This window comes from Cupressus sempervirens, chromosome 6 (genome assembly GCF_028749045.1).
Source record: "Cupressus sempervirens isolate cs-2001-9-10 chromosome 6, ASM2874904v1, whole genome shotgun sequence".
NCBI lineage: Eukaryota > Viridiplantae > Streptophyta > Pinopsida > Cupressales > Cupressaceae > Cupressus > Cupressus sempervirens.
Window position 1 is genome coordinate 50,040,879 of NC_143123.1, and position 25,981 is coordinate 50,066,859.

At 38.1% G+C, this 25,981-nt stretch overlaps 1 protein-coding gene across 2 annotated transcripts in view; it reads left to right on the forward strand.

Moving 5' to 3' along the window:
- The first annotated feature begins 311 nt into the window (after nt 1-311).
- LOC149551075 (protein ARABIDILLO 1-like) overlaps nt 312-25,981 on the forward strand; it is an 82,000-nt gene continuing 56,330 nt past the window's right edge. Inside the window, exons 1-6 of one of the 2 annotated variants that reach the window (XM_089786657.1) lie at nt 312-2,579; nt 2,702-2,860; nt 2,964-3,044; nt 3,169-3,300; nt 12,925-13,052; nt 15,795-15,882. In XM_089786657.1, coding sequence (XP_089642783.1) covers nt 1,143-2,579; nt 2,702-2,860; nt 2,964-3,044; nt 3,169-3,300; nt 12,925-13,052; nt 15,795-15,882 — 2,025 coding nt within the window. In that variant the 5' untranslated portion in view covers nt 312-1,142. The remainder of the gene's footprint in view (nt 2,580-2,701; nt 2,861-2,963; nt 3,045-3,168; nt 3,301-12,924; nt 13,053-15,794; nt 15,883-25,981) is intronic. The other variant, XM_089786658.1, reaches the window with a different exon arrangement.

Sequence of the window (25,981 nt, forward strand, 5' to 3'; positions counted from 1 at the left end):
CCACACATTATCCCATAACGCCATTTATTTTTTATTTTTTGGAAAAAGTCTTCAAAAGAACTTAAAAAACTATTTGTCAAAATCACAATCTAAAAACCTTGATATTATCCCAAACCATCCAACACAAGTTTAATTTAGAAAAATCAACCATTGATCTAATTCGTAGCGATCACTCTTATAACGGTATCAAAAAGTCAAAGAAACCAAACGCATCACTTTTTTATTAATTATTAATTATTATTAATACATTTATGTGGTTGAATTTATTAAATTTAGGTATACATAGCTTTTAAATTCATCGACCTTTTTTGTGCTACTTATCAACATTAGAAAAATGAAATTATAAAAAATGAATAAAATAGAACCCAATTCATTGTCCACGATAATACTTAAGCATAAATTAATTAAATAGAAAAATTTCGTATTCCAGGGATCTGATATAACACAGAGTTTTACAAGCCTAAGATTTTCCTCTTGCAATGTAAATTTTTTGTTGTCTTAATAAGAAATAACGAGTAAATTAATCGTAAAGAAATAATAAAAAAAAATTTATGAATCCAGCGCAGTAAAAACATATGAACAACAGTGTTTTCAGGCGACGTATCGCGTAATTCCAAAACACAAAAACGCAATTCTAAACGAACAAAATCTAAATTTCCAATATCCCGACAGAAAATCCACATAACCTAAATTGTAATTTACACCCTTCTAAAATCTAAGAAACGCAGAACTTTTAAATGCTTTTACAGACATTTCTGATCTAAGCAGAATTTATTTGTACTACGCCACATGCTACGAAGTTTCTTATAATTCTGCCGTCCGGCTCTGCAATTTTAAAAAATTGCATTGTCTCTTTCGACACGAAATTCACCTTACCTCGACCCATGAATTTGCAGGTTTCCTACGTCCTCATATAAAATTGGAGTGAATTGCATCAAAATCTCAGGTCCTGAACTGCTCACCCACAGGTACCTCAAATTGCTTCTCAATTTAGTTGCCCTCGTTTGCTGTTTTTTAGTTGGAGAGAAAATGTAAATATATATGGATGGCGGCGTCAAATAGGGTTTTTACATTGGTTCTTCCCTTAGGGTTTGAGCATTAGGGTTTGTTGGCTGTAAATAATTTAATCCAAGGAAAGCGCAATGATTCGGACGGTTCGGAGAAAGGCTGTACATGTGAAGGAGAAGAAAAAGGGGAAGGCTATACATAGCAATTGCGTTGGTAATAGTGCTAATGATAATAATGAGGTATTTGATGAGGAGGAGGTTGTTTACGTTGATAGAAAACAGGAGGAGGTTGATTGGACAACTCTCCCAGATGACACTGTAGTCGCGGTTTTTCATCTTTTGAATTACAGGGATAGGGCAAGCCTTGCTTCTGTGTGTAAGACATTTAGAGCAGTAGGGCATTATCCATGCCTATGGAATTCACTGGATGTGAGGGCTCACAAATTGGATGAGCAAGCCGCTGCTTCCCTGGCTGGTCGTTGTGGGGAATTGCAGCGGCTAAGGTTTCGAGGTGCCGATACGGCTAGCGTGATTGTGAACCTTGAGGCTAGGAATCTTAGGGATTTGAGCGGGGATGTGTGCAGAGAACTTACCGATGCAACGCTTTCTATGGTGGCCGCCCGGCACGGGGGCCTGGAGAGCCTTCAGCTGGGGCCAGATTATTGTGATAGGATTACAAGTGATGCGATCAGGGTTGTGGCTCTGTGTTGCCCCAGGCTAAAGAGGCTTAGGCTGTCTGGGGTTAGGGATGTTGATGGGGAAGCCATCGGTGCACTTGTGAAGTATTGCTCAGAGCTGGTGGAGCTTGGGCTGTTGGATTGCATGAGTATTGATGAGGGGGCGCTGGGGAATGCAGTGTCATTGAGGTTTCTGTCTGTTGCTGGATCGAGAAATATTAAGTGGAGCACTGTGTTGCAGCTCTGGAGTAAGTTGCCGAAATTGGTTGCATTGGATGTTTCTCGGACAGATGTGACACCTAGTGCAGCATTTCGGTTGCTTTCATCGCAGAGTTTGAGGGTCTTATGTGCATTGCATTGTCCTCTGCTGGAGGAGAACCGCAGTTATGCAAATTACAATTCAAAGGCAAAGCTGCTGTTGGCCCGGTTCACTGATGTTCTTGCAGGGCTTGATTCAATGAATCAATTGAATTTGTTTTCAAGGGGCTTTAAGAAGCAGACATTGTCTGCTGTAACAATTGAGAAGGAGGAAATGATTAAGTTTTGGAACAGGCAGAACCTGAGAAGTGGGGATAAGAGTCTTATAGAGTTGACTGAATGGCTTGAATGGGTCCTTTCTCATGCACTGCTGCGGATTGCTGAGACTAATCCCCCTGGGTTAGATAGTTTTTGGCTTAAACAGGGAACCCCAATATTATTGAGTTTATTGAGAAGCTTGCAGGAAGAGGTCCAGGAAAGGGCGGCAACTGGTCTTGCAACATTTGTTGTTGTTGATGATGAAAATGCAACTGTTGACCCATCAAGGGCAGAAGCAGTGATGCGTGGTGGTGGGATTCAGTTCCTTTTGGGAATTGCAAAGTCTTGTTGTGAGGGTGTACAATCAGAAGCCGCTAAGGTGAAATTTTAGTTGGAACGGTGCTTGACTATATTATAAAAGCTGGCATCACATGGCCATGATCAGTTTTATCTTCACTTAATTCACTTAATATAACCAAAATGTATAATCTGGTAGTGCAGGCTATAGCAAACTTGTCTGTCAATGCCGATGTTGCAAAATCAGTGGCAATAGAAGGAGGAATTGGCATTTTGGCATCCCTTGCAAGGTCCCCAAACAGATTGGTTGCTGAGGAGGCTGCAGGTGGTTTATGGAATCTATCTGTTGGTGAAGAACACAAGGTTATGGTTGTAACATATTCAGTTCTAGCTTGCATTTTGTAGATTACAAGGTTTTAATTTCAGAATTGTGATGACTTTTGGGTTGTAATTTTTTAAATTTCAGAGCGCCATTGCAGTAGCAGGTGGTGTAAAGGCACTTGTGGATCTTATATTTAAGTGGGCCTCTGGTGGTGACGGAGTTTTGGTAATGCAATCCAGTATAGCTAACAAATTGTCTTAGCCTTACTCATGGTATTTTAATATTGAAGCTCTAAACTCTTTGTAAAGAAAGGTATTGCCATTTAACTAGCTTTGATTTGCGGTTGCAGGAACGTGCTGCAGGCGCACTTGCTAACTTGGCTGCTGATGACAAGTGCAGTATGGAAGTTGCACTGGCTGGTGGCGTTCATGCTTTAGTCATGCTTGCTTGTTCCTGCAAAGTGGAGGGTGTCCAAGAACAGGTACCTGAAAATTTTGTATCTTCTTAGGTTTCCATAAGTTTGAACTCAAGTGTTTGGCAGCAGTGAAAAGCTCCTTTAAACTCAGGTTTCAATCACGAAAAGGTCTTCAATTTTGAGAAGTGTAATTCTTTAGCACAAGGAAATAAAGGTCACAATCCATAAGAAATAATGGGATCAAACAATAGGGAAAGTTTTGTAATAAATATAATTAATTGAAATTATTGCTTCTTGCTGTTAAGTTATGTAAACTCTAAATGAGAATGAAGCATGAAAGCAATCCTGCAAAGATCACTGTATTCATAATCCCAAGTGTCCTGTTCCAAGCCATCTTGGAAGTCCATGGTTGTTTCAGAGCCATTCTGAAGGGTATTGCCATGGTTGTTGTTTGAATGATCAGTACTAGAGGCTTTCATTGTCTGTTGAGGCTGACAGGGGCCACCCTGTTTCCAAACTTTTTGCTCTCGATGCTCCCAATTTGAACCAATTTGAAGGAACTGAAATTACCTGCTGAGCTGGTTATTGCAGGCAGTTGTGATCATTTGCTAAATGGAGAGATCAAGTATTCAGAGAAGTTGGAGGAGTATGAGAAACAGATGGAGTTGGTTGTGTATGAGGGGAAGCAACAAGGTTTCTTTTCACTTACGCCCAATTCCCCTGCTTCCAATGATCTCATGGACCAGATTATTGCTTATGGAGGCCCATCAGTAGCTTGTGTGAGGCTATTTTTTATGCCAGGACTCATGGTCTGCAAAGTGGAGTTCGGGCCCTCAGAGGGAAGTTTCTTTATAATAAATTTCTAGTGAGAATACGAAGGAATAACCTAACCAGATTTTCTGATTCTGTCTTGCTTCCAGTTTCTAGAAATCTGAACTTATACTTTGTTCTAGTTCAAATTATATTTGCCTTGTGATGCATAGGTTAGTTTTCTAATTTGGGTTGCAAGAGGGCAAATGAAGTGGAACAAATTCTGCTCATTTCTGGATAGAGACATTTGTGGGAAATAATATTGAAAAATCAAACAATTAAGATCTGTGTACAACGGCTCTTTCATTGGTGGCTTCAAATCTGAATGACATTTAAAATTAAATCAAATTTTCTCCTGCTGCGTGGGAGCAGGCAACGGAAGGAAGTACAAGTTCATTGAAATATCTGTACATGCTGGCTTCATCAATGCCATGTGTGGTTGAATCACTTGATTTAACCATATGCGGCTTCTCATTTCCTCATGTGAATGGTGAGTAATGTTTGTAATGTTTGGCAAGGATGCTGGCCATTGCTGTAAGAATGGACAGGGATTTTGCAGATGATTGCTTTAGTTCTGGTTCGTGTCATATGTGTTGCTATCAAGTCCAACAATGTGGCACAGATTTCAAATTCGACAAATGAACTTCATATAAGATTAGTTGAGTTGAATGATTAGAGCTACTTGTAGACTCACTGGAACATGTTTAAGAATCTATGTATACGATTCACTTAGTTTACTGATCTTGGCTCTCTAAAGGAATATAAAGCTTCAATTCAATCTTTGATTCTTTATCATCCAATCGAACAGGTTGAGTCTATAAGTTGCTGCTGGTGTCAGTGTGATGCAGAGCATCAGAGAGCTCCAGATCTGCATATTTGAACGCCATTCTTTGTTAATATCATTTGATTAGAGGCAAAAGAAAACATTCTTCCACTTAACATCCCAGACACAATTGGCTAACTAGTCACTTAGAATTCTGGGTCCAATTTATTCTTCTATCATATTAATGCCTCAATCATTAAAATTTGCTAATGATCCTTCATAAACAATGACTTGTATTTCTACCTATCGGTCACTTTCAGAACACAGTTATCATTTTAACACCAAATCCTTTTTCAAAAACAAACTGATGGTACATTCCAACTGGAATCCCAAGTTCGAATCCAACTTAACAAATGCCAAGCTTTAATTGGTTCTTTCCAGATTAAATGTTCATATGCATTCAATGTTTTACAAAGTTTCAAAGTGGGTTAATTCCATTACACTCAATAACCCATATCAAATTGGTCGAAAGAGATAATTGAGCGATTTCCGACTCTAATCCATCACAGAACAAATTCACCAGTGTTTGCATTATTGCCTGGACATAATCATTTTGAATCCATTGTCACAATGTTAAAATGTTGATCTCTTTCATACTGTTAATACTTCCTTTAAAAAAAACCCGACAGAACATGATAAAATCAGACTATTAAAAGGGATAAGTCATTTCATAATCAGAGAATTAGGATCGGAAGCAAATCGGGGTCTCTTCCAAACCCAAAAACATTAAGCATGAATACAACAAGAGTCCTAAACTTACGTAACCGATTCTTGAAATCAGGTCTGTCGCAGACAAGAACTGATTACACATTAAAGATCCAATACTATGAGATATTAAAAACACCCCAAAATGTAGTTTTCTAATGGGAATAATAAATCAATTTGGAACTGCATCTTCCAGCCCAATACCATATTTGCTTAAATCAACCAAATGCAAACATATTGAATCTTGTGTCTTCCCATAACCGATGATTCATGTTCGGTTTGAAATCCTATTACAAACAGTAGTTACATTAGAAATAGGCAATAAATCAATAACAAATCAGCATTCATATTTGCTAAATCCAAATAATATTGAAAAAAAAACTATGCATTTGAACCCAATACACCAAATTGCATCTAATTAAGTCTCTTGATCTGTACCTGCAGGACAGACAGAGGCTTTTCATTCATTACATTTCCTCTCCTCGGCTGTGCTCTTCAAATCATTCCAGCCCCTTTTTAAACAATTAGTGGACAGTTACCAATCTGTTCAACTACTATGACTCATCGAATTCCTTATAGCATAATTTTACAACTTGCAAAATGTTTTACTTACATTTAAGTATAACACAATTTTTTGACATTTGGCCATAATACAAATAAATGACCAAAATTACATGGTATGTGATATATTCGTCTGATGTTAAGGTGCATCTACACCACAGTGGAGTTTTATGAAGTCTGGAGGATGCTCTGTATTTCAAATTGGCTGAAACTCCACATACAGATATTCAGAGGCTGTATGACCAATAAAGTTGTGATTTGGAAGGGCTCTAGAGCGAAGGAAATGAAGTGACTGGATCTTATTTGAGCTGCTTACTAATTCAACTGTGCAAATACTCTGCAACGACTCATCCTTCATATCGGGTTAGAGATTCAGAGGGAGTTTGAGGGGCAGATGGATAATGCCGAGTCCTTCGTAGAGGATCAACAAGCTCGTGAAGTAGTGTGGCTTTGAATGCTCTTTGTTTGGTCAAACATTGGAGTCGACTGTAATTTAATTTGATAATCTAATCTGTGAGAATGCTGCCTTTGCTGAGAGGGAGTCTTAGCATCAATTGCTCATATTGCTTGCTAATAATGCATTTTTCTCTGAGATGGAGAAATTTGAGGGGAAAGCCTTTGTAATGTATTTTTCTGTGAGATGGAGAAATTTGAGGTGAAAGCCCTTGCAATGCATTTTTATCTAGAGGTAAATTTGAGGTGAAAATTCTTGTAATGCATTTTTCTCTAAGAATGAGAAATTTGAGATGAAAACCCTTATTTGCATCTGAAACAGAGGTATTGCTTTTTCCACTCATGAGAGTAGCTATAGTGGATGTCATGTTGAGAGACTCCAGAACATCATATTCAGTGAAATTTTGATGAGAGCTTGTGTTTACATTTATTGCAGTAGCTATGGTGAACATCATGTTGAGTGACTCCATCATGCTATCAAGTTGAGAGATTCTGTGATATGTTTTTTTCTGCAAATGAGCTGAGTAGTGTTGAAGATTGGTATTTGCATGAGCTATCCTATATATACTTGCGATGGTTGCATCAGCGCACAAGTGACTTAAGACTGTGAAGAGTCCACAACACTGTACTGTTTTTTGTATGAATAATCACACCCTTTGAAGAGTCAAGACAATGAAAAGTCAAGACAACAAAATGATCTTTACTTTATAACAACAAGATATTTGAAGGTCAAGCCTATTGTTAGGTGGAGCCTAATCAGACTCAAAGTTTAATGTTTCCCACTTCATTTGGCGCGGCTTCCCCCCAGATTTCTTCTACGGGGGTTTGGGGGCAGCGCCCAAGGCGGGGTCCTAGGGTAGTGCCCTAGGCACACTCCTTGTCGTGATATAGGGTGGGGTTGATAGGAAGCATCCTTGAAGCCAAAAATGAATTTACTATTGTAAAAGGCATAGAGAGTTATTTTTCTATTGGACAACATATTCTAGTCCTAATTTTGTAAGCGACATAATTCTTGTATAAAATGGCTTAGGGTTAGGGATTTTATGATAGATGATGATTTAGTAGCTTCTTATGGCGGTATTGAGTTGCAAGGGATTGTAGATTGTAATCAGGTTGAAAGCACTAGATAATAATATTGGACTGGCTGTTTGGTGGATGTAGCCAGGGATTGGGTAAACCATGATCTTTGTGTCTTCCATCTCTTATGTGTGCTTTATTCCTTTCTGTCTTTTGTCTCTCTAATCCTAACAAAGGCATTTTTATATATTCTTCAAGAGGAATTCATATTGTGGGGATTTTGTATTTATATTTTGTGTTTCTAAATATCACTTTAGTTTGAGCGTTGTGTTTGGGCATATTGTATTTCAGACTTCTGCTTATCCATTAGTAAAGAGATTTTTTTGTGTGGCTGGGTTTTTCTTCCTCATGTTGGAGGGTTTTCCTAGGACAAATTGTTGTGTCTTAGTATTCAGTGTTTTGTTTTTGTTGTTTATCTTCATGTCTTGTCAAATCGTTAACACAAATTGCCATTGTTATTTCCCTATTTTTGCCCTTATTCAACCATACAAAAATGCCTGAGGTCTCTTTGGAGTTCCCTTTGAAAGCTTTGCTGAAGCTTTCCTTTGCTGTTGCTTTGCAGACTGCAGTTAAATTCATGCATTGGGCCTGGGTGTGCACTAAAGACAGTTCAATGCTTTTAAAACATAGTTTTTAATTTAAATCTTTACTTCCAACTTAATTTTATATCAATAGTAAATTGCATGATATGATATGATATGATAGATTTTAATGACGTCCACGAGACTAAAGTAGTCTATGGGATCCATGCAATCGCCCTCCCGAGTCAGGAGCCAAACTAGTCAGTTGCAAAGTTTTGGTTAACTTGTCTCTTCTTCTCTGAATTTTGATAATCAACTCCGCTGTTCTCTTCACTTGATCTTCCTCAAATAAATAGTTGAAGTCCTTGTTCTGCAGAATTTTTGTATAATCAGATCTGATGTCGTTGTAAGCCAAAGCATTCCATGACAAAGTGTTGCTCTGTCTCCACTGTTCCCATATTGCAAAATAAACATGTTCTGTCTGCCCACTCTTCCTTTGGAACTTGCCATCTACCAGTTTCACATCGCAGCTGATGTGAACTAGTTCTAATTTGTGCCATCAACATTTTTGCTTTCCAGTTAATAGGTGCCCTTATATAGGCCTTTTCATCATGACTAGAAGTGGGATTAAATTCTTTAATGTAATAAGATTTTTTCCTCCCTATGTGTCTTGTCCACAGAATATTGCGAAATTTTTCATTGACAAACTTTTTTATTTCTTTAATGTTATCCGGGCAAGCTTGGATGTTGATATCCCATTTTTGCATCCATTTGTCATTTTGTTTCATCCATGTGCTTTTCCGCCTCACAAGTTTTTCCTCTATTACCAACTTGGGCCAACGATGTGTTTCTAGACCTTGGGTTTTCTTTAAATAGCTTAGCATTCGGGTCAATGCGACGGCTTCTAATGGAAAGGAACCCACCTCCGCCAAAAGGATTTCATACGGAACTGTGGTCTTGACTTTAAGATTGCATGTGATAAAGTGTTTTTGAATTCTTTCTACTTGCCGCCATTTCTGTTTGGACATACTACCGCCCCACACTTCACATCCGTATAGAATAACCGGAGTGACCAGCAAACCAAACAGAGTTTTCATGGTCGTCCAATCCCATAATTCTGCGTTCCTGCACTTGTTTTGTAAAGAGTATAATGCCTTCCAGCCCCCTTGGATTCTTTTCGATCTACAAGTATCCCAGTTGAGTTTGTTATGAAAATCGATGCCCAAGTATTTGTACTCTTCCACAATCTCAAGGGGGCTATTTTCAAACAGGAACTTGTCTTGTATGCCCCTATTCTTCTTTAGTGAGAAGATCATAATTTTGGTTTTGCTAGTGTTAACTTGCATTCCTACATCATGGCAAAAAAATTCTAGTGCTTTCAAGTGCTCTTTCAAACCTTTAGCTGTTCTAGCAAGAATTATGAGATCATCTGCATATAAGAGCAATCTTATCACGAAGTGGGCCAGCTGCACCCCCTCACCATTGGTCTTGTTTATCCACTCTTCTAACTTGTCAATATAAAGCCCGAATAGTGTGGGAGAAAGCGGACATCCTTGCTTAACCCCGATGTTGCTATCAAAATCTTCTAATAACCCTTCTGTCGTTCTGATTTTAGCTTTGACCTGCTCATATAATCTGTAAACCGCTGACGTAAGTTCTTTAGGGACATCCAGCTCTACCATTCTATCCCATAGTTTATTACGTGGCACTGTGTCGAAAGCTTTTTTAAAGTCCACGAAACAACAAAAAGCCTCGTTCCCCGGAGTGTCCCAAACTTTCTCTATCAAATGCCTGAGAGTGATGCCGTGATCTATAGTAGAGTGTTTTGGTCTAAAGCCTGCTTGCCCTTTTGCACGTTTGCCTTCTGTTTCAGCCCAGTTGCTGATTTTTTGTTCTACCAAACTACCAAATAACTTGCCAAATAGTGGATTGATCATGATGGTTCGGTAATTAGAAGGATTGTTTATATCTCCACTTTTGTGGAGTGGGATCACCACACTTGTAGTCCATTTTACAGGGAAACCCTCTCTATTGACACTGTTGAAAATCTTAGTGATGTGTGGTGTGAGGATTTCAGCACCCCATTTTAAGTATTCCGCTTGTAGCCCATCTATATCTTGCGCTTTACCAACAGCTAACATTTTGATGCCTTGAATAATATCATTTTCACTGAATAACTCCCCTGTAGTCTCTGTTTCCATGATACTATGCTCTCTTAGATCACATTCGTAGAGAGTCTTGGCATATTCCAGCCATTTGGTTCCTGTTATGTTATTCACTATCTGAGTTTTTCTCTGCTGAAGCTCTTTCCAAAATTTTCTGGGGTTGTTTTTACCAAGATTTTGATATAGACATTTTGATCTTTCTAATAAAAATGATCACGTAACATATAAACCAATGACGTAAAAATAAAAAATGAAAAGTATAAATAGGTAACACAATTGCATATATGTAAGTCAATCATTGACCATCATAACTATAAACAACATTGAAAACATGATGCACACTTTACCATGTATCCATGAGAAAGCAAAATGACACCCACTTTAAACTATGTATCCACGATAACCCAAAATATAATAAATCATTTGGAATGCAGAAAGAATGTATCTTTGTGAGCGTGTGCATCAGTTTCCATCATATAAATCTTCTCCAGGCGGATAGAACATCTCCACATTAACCATGCTCTTGTCTTCAACTTGTTCCCACATTTGCATTTGGTTTTTCATCAATACGTTAGTCTATAAAACCATAATCCCAATCATAAGTCTTCACAACCTTTAAATTCATTATTTTTTAAATTTTAATATCATGTATCGTAGATTATCTAATTACCATGTACGTGTCACACTTTTCTATAATCAAACAATCATAAGATAATTGACCAATAATGTTAACCAGCTTGTGGTATTATCAAAGAAAGCATAATTTGATCAATTTTTATTTTACTTACTTCTTTGTTCATTCTTGTGCATGATCTGTAGATGTTGATCAATTTTTATTTTACTTACTTCCTTGTTCATTCTTGTGCATGATCTGTGGGTGCCTTCTTATTTATTTTATTCATGCGAGGTATATAGATGCCTCCTTGTTTATTTAGTTGCTATTTTCAAATTTCTTAAGTCATGAGCAAGATGCTATTGTACTCTATTACAATTGCAGTTTTCATCTTATTTTTAGATAAAACTCATCACATGAAATGTATTTCACTTTCCACGTTTAAACAGTACTCCAAACATGCAAAAGATGACATTCTAAGAGTAAGAAGTATCAGATAACATTCTCAGGTTCTAACCTTGTCAGTATTTCTCAATGTTTTTATTTTTCTTGCTTCTTCTAGAGGAAATTTGATTGGATGGATATATGATCACACGTCAAATTTCTACATTACATGATATATGTTAATGATAATAAAATTAACTTTTTTTATTGGATAATTTTCTTCATTTATTACTGTATATGTTAGTACTCTATTCTAATCGAGCACTAGAGGTTGTAAGGATGGGAATGATATCTTGCTTACTATATGGTGTTTTCCCGTTTAAACTATTTATTGTTTGAATATTTTTTGGATAGAAGCTGTACCTTTTCTTAACTCGTTAGGAAGCCCAAGTGTTTGTAGGAAGTAAGCTAAACACGAAGAAGACCCATAAAATATTCTCGAAGGACATATCTATGTTATTTCTGAAGAGATAGAATTTCAAAAAATTGTTCAGGTGATTTTTGTAAGTTGGAGTATTCCAAGCAAGTGCTACACTATCTTTCAGTTCCCAACTTAGTGGTTGTTATGGATGACAACTCAAGTTTAGGGGGATAAACATATGGAAAGGAAAAATGATGAAGGTTAGAATAAGAAAGTGGTTATGTTTGAGAAGAAAGATGTCCAGAATTTGATGTCAATAATTATGTTCATGTGGTTTGTGTGATGGTGATATTTATCCCAATTGTTGCGCCTCTTTATTTGGGAGTACTATATATTACACTGTTCCTCCGTGCTTGAGGTCATCACCTCTATATTTTATTGGATAATTTTAGTCAATGATTTATTGTATGCAGAAGTACAAAAGTAAATCTTAAAGAAGAGAAAAAAAATCTCTTTTGTTGCAACATTATGTGCTTATCATTTGATGTGTGTTTTTCCTAAATTACATTTGTGCACATTTTTTGAGGATTTGTGTGATGATTGGGCAATGTGCCTCTTAAGACAACAAAGCAAGCAAGGAATGCCCAGCCACAAGCGAAAAATATCTGATCTAACAGCATGGCATTATCTAAGGCATTTTGATACTTTATTTGTGCTCTTCGAAAGAGTTGACCTTGTGAATAAGAGGTCCATAAAATTTCTTTACTAAATAAAGTCTGGTGCATATGGTCTCTTTGTGAGTTTGAGACAAAATCAAGCCTTATAGACTAACCAAATTATTAACCACTTGAGATAATGTGTGCTGTGATGGAACTGATCAACTGAGGTAGGCCTAGCAAATTATTATTTTTATTCATTGGATGTTTGGAGTCTGATTTTCATCCGAAAATATATGGTGTTGTTATGATCATCTGGGAGCTACATTACGTTCTCCAGAGTAGCTTTTTCTGAAAGCAATAATAGGTTCATTGATTGCATGAATGCAATTCATGGTTGCATATTTGGATTCAATGGCCAATTTTTGTGTTTAATGATTCTGCATTAGCTAATTTAGCAGCTGAATTCTTTAAAGCTTAATTTATCTGTGTGTTATGCAGGCTGCACGTGCTTTAGCTAATTTGGCTGCTCATGGGGACAGCAATGGTAACAATGCTGCTGTAGGCCAAGAAGCAGGTGCTCTTGAAGCATTGGTGCAGCTGACATTCTCTCAAAATGAAGGTGTCAGGTACTTAAACGTCATTTTATAGGTTTGTTTTACTGAATAGAGGACATTTTATTTCTCTCAATTTTTGTCTTCAAAAAATTATATTATCCGGAAGGAATAACTGGCAGCTTATTGCCTGGTTGAGGGAGGTTGGCATGTTGGTTATCATGTGTTGCATGAATGCTCTTATGACTTGTATGTTTGTAACGAAAAGCTGTAAATAGCAAAACACAACAATTAATTGATGGAAGTGCAGTGCTTTTTATTATTTCCAAAAATGAGCTTTTTGTGCTGAAACAATTAACTGTGAGTGTTCATGTGAATTAACTAAAATGAATGCATGAGTAGTTGATCTTACCAGGTGTAACATATCTGTTTTTACTTTTACACATAAAAAATTAGCTACCAAGCAACAAAATGGAAACAAAATTGAAGCAGGTAGGAGATTAGGAAGAGATTATTGAGTGAGGAAGAGACAAGATACCTAGTTTTTACACTTAACTTTATGAAATATTTTATCCTAGCAATGTAAGAACTCTTCTTGAATGGAGGATTTACGAGAAAGCCCACTAGAATCACCAATCCCCTGGAGACCCAGAATGGATTTTAGGCTTTACAAACCTAAGGAGCTCAAATTTGAGCAAGTGAAGATTGAATTCAGACGTTGGTTATAAACAACACTGAAGAAGAAAGGGGCTACAAGATTTTGAACCATTTCTGCTGCCAGTCCATAAGGATCAGGACCCAAACAAAAATACTAATGAGAGATCAAGGTCCACACTTGGCCACATGCAGGAAATGAAAAACAATACAAACAAGTACCAAGAGGAGACATTAACAGCATTATATAATGACAAACGTAATATGTTGTTGGGTATTAAACAACATCATAATGATTAAAGTAAACTGCCATCTTACTGTGTAACACTCAAAGCAGCCTTAAGAATGACTAAACATGGGTGATGGATTGTAAATGAGAAATGGAAGAAGTTATAAAATCCTTCTGATGGATATGGCAAAGCCGCAAATGGGACCTACTAATATATAGGTCCCCAAAAAGCAGAAGAATTAAGTAGGCAAGCCCAAGATCAAAGTATTTACTAAACCAACCTAGGCCTGAACATAATCTGCCACCAAACATGAAAAAGGAGTTAAGTCTACATCATTATTAGCTAGCAGGTTCACTGCCTTGTTGCATTCTTGAAACGAGTGGAAAAAAAGTCCTTGAACTCATCATGAATAACAAGAGCCTCTTCTAACCATGCTTTTGCCTCTAAGCTAGGACAATGTTTTTTAGACAAGCCTTGAATGACAATTGAAGAGTCCTCTTCTAAATGCAGCTTCCTGCATCCCATCTCCTGTTCAAGGTTGAGACCCTCTAATAAAGCGTTCCCTTCTTTTTTTTTGTTGGAATGAATGTGTAAGAAATGTGAACCACATTTGACAAAGGTACCTCGGTCATTCCTTATGATCACACCAGCACTTACTGTGCTAAGATTTTCCTCTGACACACCATCACAGGAATACTCAATTGTTCATCTACATGTATGATAAACTCATGCATTTCTTGGGATTAATATATTCAAGCATACTCATTATTAATATTGTCATATCCAGCGTTGTTGCAGCTTGGCTGAAACATTCTAGTAGGAAATCTTTTAGAGCTGAGGTGTCAGTTTAGCTGTGAATGTTGAATATCCTTACTATAAGGCAACTCGGTAATGTGATCTTCAAAAGCTTTTCATCTGTTAATGAGAAAGCATAATATTATAGATTTAGTAGTTGCAAACAAAAAACAGTGGAAATTTAACAAAATGATTTTCAATTTGGAGTTTTTGATTTTATTTTTTAGGAAAACTCATCATATGAAATGTATTTCTGCTTTCAAACAGTACTCCAAACATGCAAAAGATGGCATTCTAAGAGTAAGAATTCCCAGGAAACCTTCTCAGGTTGAACCTCGTCAGCATTGTTCAATGTTTTTATTTAGGGGCATCCTTACTATAAGGCAACTTGGAAATGTTTAAAAAGCTTTCTATCTGTTAATGAGAAAGCATAATGTTATAGATTTGGTAGTTGAAAACAAAAACAATGCAAATTTGACAAAATGATTTTCAATTTGGAGTTTTCGATTTTATTTTTTTAGGAAAACTCATCATATGAAATGCATTTCTGTTTTCAAACAGTCTCTAAACATGCAAAAGATGACATTATAAGAGTAAGAATTACCAGAAAACCTCTCAGGTTTAATCTCCTCACTATTGTTCAATGTTTTTATTTTTCTTGCTTCTTCCAGAGAAAATTTGATTGGACATATATGATTACACGTCAATTTTTTTACAGTTCATAATATATGTTAATGATAACAAAATTAGGTATTAACTGCATGGATTATGTTTATCTGGTGAATGGTGTAGCAAAATGTGTTGTGTATCCTTATTGAGAAATGGAGCTCAAGTTAAGTTGCCTATTGACCTTGCTATCTTTATATACCCTTCTGGCAAGGTATTGAAAGAGTCATCTACTGGATTTCTCCTAATAATAATTGATAAGTTGTTAATGATCCCCAGAACATTAAACATTTATTTTTTAGGCTTTGTTCATAGTGCATCTTTTTTTGGTTTGTGCATTACCATGTAAAACAGGGGACCATATTCTGATCTTTGATTTACATGATGTATGCAGATTTTAAAGCTGTCGCATTTTCAGTAAAATGTCATTTATACCAGAGTCTTACATTAATATGTTATCCTTGTTCTTCAGGCAGGAGGCAGCTGGAGCATTGTGGAACTTGTCATTTGACGATAGAAACCGTGAAGCAATTGCTGCTGCTCGTGGTGTGGAAGCTTTGGTATCTTACCAAACACTGCTTGTTTACTTTTTCATTTATTTTCAGTAATTTTATATTCTTTGCATTAATTTATCCGATTCATAGTTGGACACTGGAATTATCAAGTTAATTTTAAAAGATTACTGGGGAAAGTTTACACTTATCATAATATTAGATTTGATAGACATATAACAAGCATACAAGAAGATATTTGTATGCTTATATTAATACTGAGATATTGAAATCCAAAGTAAATCTATAATTCATAAATAACTTGTATAAAGGGGCAACTCCTGCTGTAGACAAACAAGAATCTATAAAAGTGATATTTGTTTCAAGAACCTGTAATAAAGAAACATATTGGATACAAAGTGGTACAATCATTTCAGCCAGACCATATATAGGCTGGTAAACACTAAATACGAATGACATTGCTATTTTCATATTTGAGAGAACAACAGGTTCTATTCCATGCTTCAGAGATATCTGTTAAATTATCGTGATGCATTTCTTTGGGGCATGGCCAAGATATATGTGACCTTGTGCCATAGTCCTTATGTACTGTGTCTTAGGTGATGCTGTATATGGAGGTTTGAGTAACTCCAGTGCTCTTCTGAGCTTTGAATTCAATAACATCTGCTCAGTAGTTTGGGTCTAAGGGCAATCTTTAGTACAACCATAAAATTCAAGTTTAAAATGAGTTATGTCGTGTTATGGTTTCAAGCTATGCCAATAGCTTTTGACGCTATGATTGGAACAATTCAATGTGAAGTGCACCTGAAAGTAAGTAAGCCTGAGGGTAACAAAAGTATAAAGAAAGAAGTAGTATTAATGTCCATAAATGAAGAGTAGGTTTCTGGGAGTTGAGAATACAACAGTTTAAAATAGAAAATTCTAGGAAGAGAAACCTAGTAAGGCTACATGAAGGGATGAACGTAAGCAAAAATATTCGAAAAACAAGGGAGCACCAGCACAATTGGTTGAGAACCCCAAAGAGTAAATGCTGCACAGATCTGGAGATCGCCATGCATCATTGTTTGGACTTGAAATTGTTAAGTCATTAGTGTCTTCATTGATCACTTTGAAGGGAAGTGATAGAATATATAATAATGCTCATTGGAGATTATCAAGGTCTGGGAGGGTCAAGCATGGTACTCCTCCAAGTAGCGGATCAAACTCAAAGGCTAATCTAGAGCTACACCAATGACAAGAAGCTGATTTGTGCTGTTGGGAAGAAAGAAGACTATGATGTTGAGGCTAATATTTCGAGGCTAAAGCTATGAGAGCCGTTGTCTCAAAGGTATATCCATTTAAATAAGTGAAGAGGTTGTATCTTAAGGCCATTTATAGCTTCTAGTCTCTTGAATGTGTTGAAAGAAGGCAGTGATTGACATGTGGGCTCTTCAATTGTAATGTCCCTGCTAGGTTTAGGTCTGTTATAACCAGAATTCACCCATTTTAATATTCTTATGGCCTAATCTGATTGGACTAAGTTGCATTGAGTCAACTCTATGATATGCCATTATTCAGAGTAAGGAAAGTTATACGTTCATCAAACATAGTAAGAAATCTCACTATTAATGATCCGTAATGTCCATACTACTCTTATTATCATTTTGGTCAAAGAAGAAGCAGCTTTGGACGTAACCAAGTTGCTTAGATACCAATCATAATAGGTTCCCGCAAAGTTTGCAGATCCAAGCCCTTATCCTGCCTTTAGGCTAGCCCCTCAAGGTTTTGAAGGGACGCTGATCTCTCTCTTAGGAACCAACCTATTGGCTGGATTTAGACAGGCCTCTCCCTGGAAACACTTCAGTCCCTTACTCTTCAGGTACTAGTAGTAATAGGATCTGACCATAGGTTTATATGTTTAGTAATTATTTATATTAGATATTACTTATAGTTCATATATCTATTAAATCTTTTTGGTATATCTTATAGATCATTCAGATATATATGTTTGATCTTTCAGATATATAATCCAAACCCGTTATTATTAACTATATATATATATAACGTGACTGAGTATATCATTCTGATTTTATTATTATAAACCTCTATCTCTGTAATATATAGACATATATTAGATCATTCTCATTATATATGCATAATTCTGGTTATTATTATTATTATTTTTGGTCGGTGATAGGTTGTATTTATTACAAGGTAATTGGTAAATACTTGCTTATTAATAACAGAGACCGAAAGGTCAATTTATACAAAAGGAAGAGACGATGTTTCCTTAGGAAACGATCGTAAAGAATAGAAACATTCTATTCCAGAGAAAGCAAAAAACGAAAGCAAACTAAAGCTAAAGATATTTACAAGATAACCATTAACTAATAATAGACGTCTTATCTATTATTGTAATACCCTCCCTTAATGGTTAATCTATCTAACACACCAAGCTGTCCTCTGAATTTGACAAACTTATCAGGACCAAGAGGCTTGGTGAGAATGTCTGCAGTCTGATCTGAGGTAGGAACATACTGCAGATCTATAGTCCCGTCTTCAACCAGCTGTTGTATGTAATGACAATGAACATCCACATGTTTGGTTCGTTCATGGAAGACTGGATTCCGTGCTAACTTGATAACGCCTTCGTTATCAACAAACAGAGTAGTCGGTCCTGCTGGTGACATCTGCATATCCCCAAGCATCCGACGAAGCCAGACAGCTTCACATCCTGCCTTAACAGTCCCTCTATATTCAGCCTCTGTAGAAGAGAGAGAAACTGCCTGCTGCTTCTTGCTGGTCCATGTGACTGCACCGGATCCCAAACTGAACACATATCCAGATGTTGACTTTTTATCATCAACAGAGCCTGCCCAATCTGAATCTGTGAACCCACTAAGTTTAGGATTAGAACTCCGAGAATACAGAAGTTCATAATCAGAAGTGCCCTTCACATAACGAAGCACACGCTTTGCTGGCATCCAATGATCAGCCTTAGGAGCTGTCATAAAGCGTGAAATATAGCTGACTGCGGAGCTGATATCAGGCCTAGTAGCAGATAGGTAGATGAGGCTGCCTACTAGTTGCCTATACGTAGTATCATCAACGGAAGGAGAATCAGACTTGGCTGATAACTTGAGACCTTTCTCCATAGGTGTAGATGCAGGTTTGCAATCCTGCATTCGGAATTTGTCTAACAAGGCTCTGGCATATTTGGACTGAGAGATGAATATACCAGAAGACTGTTGCCAAACTTCAACACCTAAGCAATAATGCATGAGCCCAAGGTCAGTCATATCAAAAGACTGGCATAAGTGTTGTTTGATTCCCTGAATCAAAGATGCCGAACTGCCAGTGATGATCAGATCATCCACATAGATAACCAGAAGGATGATGTCATTGTCAGTAGTCTTGATGTACAGATTTGAGTCTGAAGAACTCCTGTTGAAGCCTTGATCACTGAGGTACGTATCAATCTTGATGTACCATGCCCGAGGGGCCTGCTTCAAACCATAGAGAGCTTTTACCAATCTGAGAACCTGATGGTCTTTACCAGCAACCTTAAAACCAGGAGGCTGCGTCATGTAGACCTCTTCATGGAGATCACCATTCAGGATAGCACTCTTTACGTCCATCTGATGGACCTTCCAGCCAAACTGTGCTGCCATGGCTAAGACTAATCTGATGGTGCTCATCTTTGCAGTAGGAGCAAAGGTCTCCTCATAATCAATGCCCTGATGCTGAGAAAAGCCCTTTGCCACTAAACGAGCTTTGTACTTATCCAAAGTACCATCTGATTTGTATTTGATTTTGTAGACCCATTTGCAGCTAATGGGTTTCTTCCCTGGGGGAAGATCAGAAAGGACCCAAGTGTTGTTCTTCAGCAGGCTCTGGTGTTCAGATTGCATGGCCTGTTCCCACTCTGGAATTCCTTTAGCCTCGGAATATGTTTGAGGTTCAAACACACTGTGAATGTTGGCCATAAGAGAAAAGTTAACAGAATCTATAGTTTTGCTCTTTTTTCGAGTAGTTCTCCCATCAATGAGCTCATCATCATGAAGATCAGCAAGTGTCTTAGCCCACCACTTAGGCCGGAGAGGAGAATGACCAACAGTAGTACTAGGAGATGCTTGATCAGCAGGATCCTGATCAGAAGAATCTGGATCAAACTAAGGTGAAGCATCTTCAAAACGAGGTGATCTTGCAGGAGAAGCCGGAGGTGGCTGTACAGGTATCACTGGTAGGACTGGAGCTGTAGGAGCTACTGGAGCCCTCCCATTAGGTGGACCTAATGGAAACCGAACTCCCAAATCATGAACCTGCATAGGCTGGTCTGCTGGATCAGGAACAGGAGAAACAGGCATGAATGGTCCTCGCTGCTCATCAAAGACTACATCGCGGCTGTATATGAGACGAGATGTCTCAACATCAATAAGGCGGTAGGCTTTGTGAAGACTGTTATATCTAGCAAGCATCAGTTTCTGACTCTTGGCATCCAACTTGGTGCGTGAAGCATCAGGGATCCAAACAAAAGCAAGAGAGCCAAAAACCTTCAGGTGACTGATTCTGGGCTTGCGACCTGACCAGGCCTCTTCCGGAGTTTTACCTTTGACCGCCACTGTGGGTGACCGGTTCAACAGATAAACTGCAGTGTTAACTGCTTCTGCCCAAAAACGCTTCGGAACATGTCTGTGTTCGAGCATGGAACGAGCCATCTCGGTGATTGTCCTGTTCCGACGTTCAACTACACTTCTCTGTTGTGGCGTGTGGGGTGTGGCGAACTGGCGTTGGATGCCATGTGTATCCAAGAAGCTGGAGAAAACATTAGAACAAAATTACCCCCCATTGTCTGATCTAAGAGTAATAATAGATTTCCCAGACTCTTTTTCAACGAAGGGTTTAAACTTCTGAAATACAATAAATGCATCGAATTTCTTTTTAAGGAAATACACCCACATTTTTCTATTGAAATCATCTACAAACAACAGAAAATACTTGTACCCAAGAACAGAAGGAGTGGCCATAGGGCCGCAGATATCAGCATGAACAAGCTGAAGTACTTGAGAAGCTCGCCAAGAATCGCCACTGGGGAAAGATGTGCGATGTTGCTTCTCAGCCTGACATGCGTCACAAACTCCAAGGTGTTGGGTTTGAATCTCTGGCAAACCAAGAACAAGCTCATCCCGAGCAAGTTGTGAGAGATAATGCACATTTAAGTGCCCATATCGCTGATGCCAAAGTGTGCTGATGGAAGATCGCAGAGCAGCCATAGCTAAGTCCTGAGAATCACCAGAATCAGTAAGTCTGAAAAGACCATGATCCTCAAGACCAACTGCAATAGTAGACTTAGTCGCCCGATCAGTGATGGTGCACTGATGTGAACTGAAGGTGACTGCCAAGTGTGGAGAATGTCGCAGCAACTGACTGATCGAGAGTAGATTTAGTTCCATCCCTGGAATGCAGTACACATCAAGGAATATGAGCTTCCTCCCAACAGACTGAATTTGAATGTTGCCTTTACCAACAACCGTGTACTCTTCTCCACCACCAAAGATAACAGAATCTGAATAAGGCTAGTAGTCAGTAAACCAGTCTCTGCGGTGAGTGAAATGTCGAGAGGCACCTGAATCAATGTACCAGGCAGATGACTGTACATGATCTGCAGGTCTTTTAGCCATGAAGGCATAAAAGGCAGATTCCACCTGCTCAGTGTGCTTTGCACTGTTCGCTTTGGGTTGCGAACCTGATTGCTTAGACTGGGCAGCTAAGCGTTTCCGACATGCAACCTTCATGTGACCATACTTGTGGCAATAGTTGCATTGAATGTTCTTCTTTTTGGTACCATCGGATGCTAGAGCAAAAGACTTCTGCTGAGATGGTTGCTGAAACTTGCCCTTATCCTTCTGAAAGGATTTCGCAGCAAAGGCTTGCTCAGTGGAGGTGGAACTGGAGCTGCTACCGAACTGTTGTTTCCACCGATCTTGCTGAAGTAGCAGGGTGCAGAGATCAGTGAACTTTAGATCAACACCAGTAGATGTGATGTTGAGAGTCTCGATAAAATGCTCATAGGAATTTGGTAAACTCCGAAGAGTGATTACCACAATATCCTCTTCCTCCATCTTGCGACCGATGGCAAGTAACTGATCACGGATTTCCTGAATCCGATTCAGGTGTGCCTGGAGCGAGGTGCGCTCATCCATGACAATAGAAAACAGAGTGTTTTTCAGAAAGAAGGCTCTGTTCTTGTCGGAAGTCTCATGAAGACCTTTTAGATGTGTCCAGATTTCAGCCGCTGTCTTGCCGGATGGAATCTGAGAAAGCTGGTCATCAGCTACGGAGAGTTTGAGAAGCATTACCGCGTCTCGATTGTTCAGATCCCATGTATCTTGATCAGGACTCGGAGAAGTCGGACGCTGCTTAACACTAAGAACAAGTTGATCGGTGTTTCGATATTCGAAGATTGCGATGATGCGCTGCTTCCAGGTTCCATAATTGCGACCATTGAATTTGGAATTATGCTCGAGCAGAATATTTGTCAGAGATGCCATGGCACGTTTTTCAATGAAAAACTGTGAAAATCTGTGAAGGCACGTTCTTTGAGGCAAAAATACGGAAGACCCAGAAGAATCAGAAAATGACCCGAAAGAGAGCTCGGAAAACCCAAAAGGAATCTGCTGGCTCGAAAATCAAGGCACAAAAATCGAGGCACCCAGAAAAAACGAACGACAACCCAGTTGAGCTCTCGAAAAACCCACCAAGAATCTGCAAACAAAAAATTTTTTCGACCCCAAAAATTAGGGTTTCGAAAAAAAACGGCCCTAGCTGAAAAAAGCTTGAAAAAACTTCAGATTTCTTGATGAAAAATGGTCGAATCTGCTTCCCAGAGCACAATGACAGACTGAGACGGCTAAGAGCATGAAGATTTGATACAAAAACATGCAGATTTTCACCCCAAAAACGCGAGTCTTCAAAAAATGGCCACGATTTCCACGCGATTTGCAGACCCGTAATTCGGGAATTTCTCCAAGCAGAAAAACCCTAGGTGGGTTTTGGAGAAATTAGCTGAAATAATTTTGGAAAAATTTAAACAAATAATTTCAAGAAGAAATTATAATTTTTTCCGAAAAAATTTAAGTATTTAGCTTTGATACCATATTACAAGGTAATTGGTAAATACTTGCTTATTAATAACAGAGACCGAAAGGTCAATTTATACAAAAGGAAGAGACGATGTTTCCTTAGGAAACGATTGTAAAGAATAGAAACATTCTATTCCAGAGAAAGCAAAAAACGAAAGCAAACTAAAGCTAAAGATATTTACAAGATAACCATTAACTAATAATAGACGTCTTATCTATTATTGTAATAGTATTTTATTAGTCCAATCGAGTTAAAGCCTGGCCCGAACCAGGGATTACTACATCTAGGAAAGCCATCTTTCCAAATAAAGAAAAAGCATAAAAATATCCAATAACATGTAGACATCAAGAGCTTCAAAACCAAATGTAGCCATGACAAATTACCCTTAACTCCTCCCTTTTTCTGAGAGTGGAGGACCATATCAAATGATTTGTTTTCACATTTCCCTTTTCTCCCTCTCACAATCTCCCAGCCGTCTTCCAACCTGGCTGCCTTCTCTTGCCATGCCATTTGATTTTTCTTTGAGCTACATCCATCATCCAAATGATCCCCATCATGCATCTGCAAATTTCTGTCTGGTTGCTCATGCTCGTTTACGTGAGATCCTACTGGTCTTTTCTTTTCCTTACCCTTCGGCGTAGCAGCAGCCTTGTTCACATTCTCCTGCACAGCAGTGATGGCTTCCTTTGTAACCAAAGGATCGTCTTGATGTTGATTTTCAGATTTCTGTTGTGAAGCCTCATCCAGCATAACTTGACAATAACTCTTTTGTTGCTTCCCTTTCTTCTCTACTGTATAGTGATGGTGTGCTACATTTTCCACCACAAGGCTGACTTAGTCAATCTGTTCCTGGAGCAATGATCTGCTCCATCCCCTGTTTGAAAGCACCACCTACATCAGAAAGGCACCCCTTCATAATCTATAGGCTGTGTCAAACACCCTTTTGCAGTTTTAAGCAAAATTTCTTCTAGAAGGCCATCATAAATATCCATCTCCACTAATATGCCCACATAAGTAGAATGGAGAAGATAGGAAGACCCTTCATCAATCATTAAAAAGTTTCCCAAAGAATTACCAATAGCTTCAAGGCAAGAATGAAACCAGTAATGTAGAGGAAGATTTGGAAGCCGCACCCATGGTGGAATCAAGTCAAAAGCTTCTGTAGTTGGGCAGAAAGCAGGGTGCCATGGTTTCAGCATTAATGGGTACATTTGCTCCAACCTCCAAATGCTGTCACAGAAAATTTTGGTTCTATCATGTGCATGTTCAAAAACTACAATAAAGATCCTCCTGCACATGGATAAATCTGGACATAGCCTTCCAAAAAAAGGTTCCCAATTTTCTGAAATACATTTGTGGAGCTCGCCAAGACTTGGCCAAAGGTCTCTAAAGTGCCCTATCAGACCTAAACCAGAAAAAACTTCAACATTGTAATTTACCTCCTCCATTTCATCTGCTATCTCCACCGTTATAGACATTGTATATGAAATCTGATTGAATCTTCCACACTCCCTCTGTCCAAGTATATCATCTTTGAAGCTCTAGTCTTTTGGTGAAGATTCACCCCACCATCAGACTCTGCAAGCATAACCCCCACTGGGGCCTTACTTCCGCCTGTCTGCGGTTCAGACCCTGCAGTAAACTGTGTTTTCTTTAACATTTTGTTTACAATGCATTAAGTCGGTCAAAAAAATTTGAGAACCAATATTGTTTTGAAATTGTAGAATGAAAGCATTAGCAAGGGGTTGAAAGGAATAAATAGAATAAGGAGGTAAAGAGCAATACCATTGCAAAGATTTGTCTGTAAAAGTACACGTGGACAACTTAGCCATGAGCCTATAGTCGTGAGCAAAATCACTACATATTGTTTGGAAAATCCTAACATGAATCACCCTTACCATTATGTCTCAAGACTGGGTATCTCAACATGTTGTGGGATAACACCATGAAGGATATCGAAGGAAAAGGGATTAACAATGTCACATGTAGGGATCTTGTATTTAGATTGGGTAAATTGAGCCACTTGTTGTTGCAAAGCGGTGACGCTTTGTACCAAGCTACTAATTGTGGGATTAGAAGACACAAAGAGGAGACATAGATATATTGGATGTACTAGCAAAGTTGTAGGAACCAGAAGGAAAATGTAAGGATGTTGATGCAGGATTGGAAGGAATGGGAAGAGGATCGGAATGTGTGAAAGGAATGACATTGTACGAGGGTAATGAAGAAGGTATGGAGGTAGGAGGAACACTCGAGGGAAGTGAAGGGTTAGGAAGACCACCACTTAGAGATTGGAGACTTGTGTGAAAGTTGTCATGAGGGGTGGTGCATTTGTAGGAATGCTAGGTATAGTAGTGGAAATAGGAATAGGATGCTCAACGGTTGTGGGAGGAGGAGTGTATTCTAACTCTTGAGCACATTCTGTCAAAGGCTTAGCATGAGTATTGGTAAGGTGAGATAGACTATGCAAGTCTTGCATAGTCTATCTCACCTTATCAATAATAGCATCTTGTCGTTTATCGGCTGTGAAGTTCGTTATAGTCATGTAAGTAAGAATGAAGTTCATAAGTAAGCTTCTTTTCCCAGGTCGAGACAAGTGAATAGTCTCCTATTTTTTGTGCTTGTTTTAGTTTATTCAACTATTTAGTATCTTGAATTTATACATTAGAAAAATAGAAAAATCAGTATTTACAAAACAAATAGAGACAATAGAGACAATGACATCAATTTAGTTAATGAAAATGATCCAATTAGAAATAGTTAAATTGTAACAACTAACTAATCATAAAATGATAGAAAAAAAAAAAGTTTTTTCCATATCAAGCGATACAAAAATCAATAAAAACTTAGATTATCGTTATCGAAAACTTACGGCAGCTTGCCAAGCAAAGGCTAATAAAAAAAAGAACAGTCTCTATCTTGCATAGTCTATCTCACCTTATCAATAATAGCATCTCTATCTTGCATAGTCTATCTCACCTTATCAATACTCATGCTAAGCCTTAATTTAACAATGTCAGTTAGA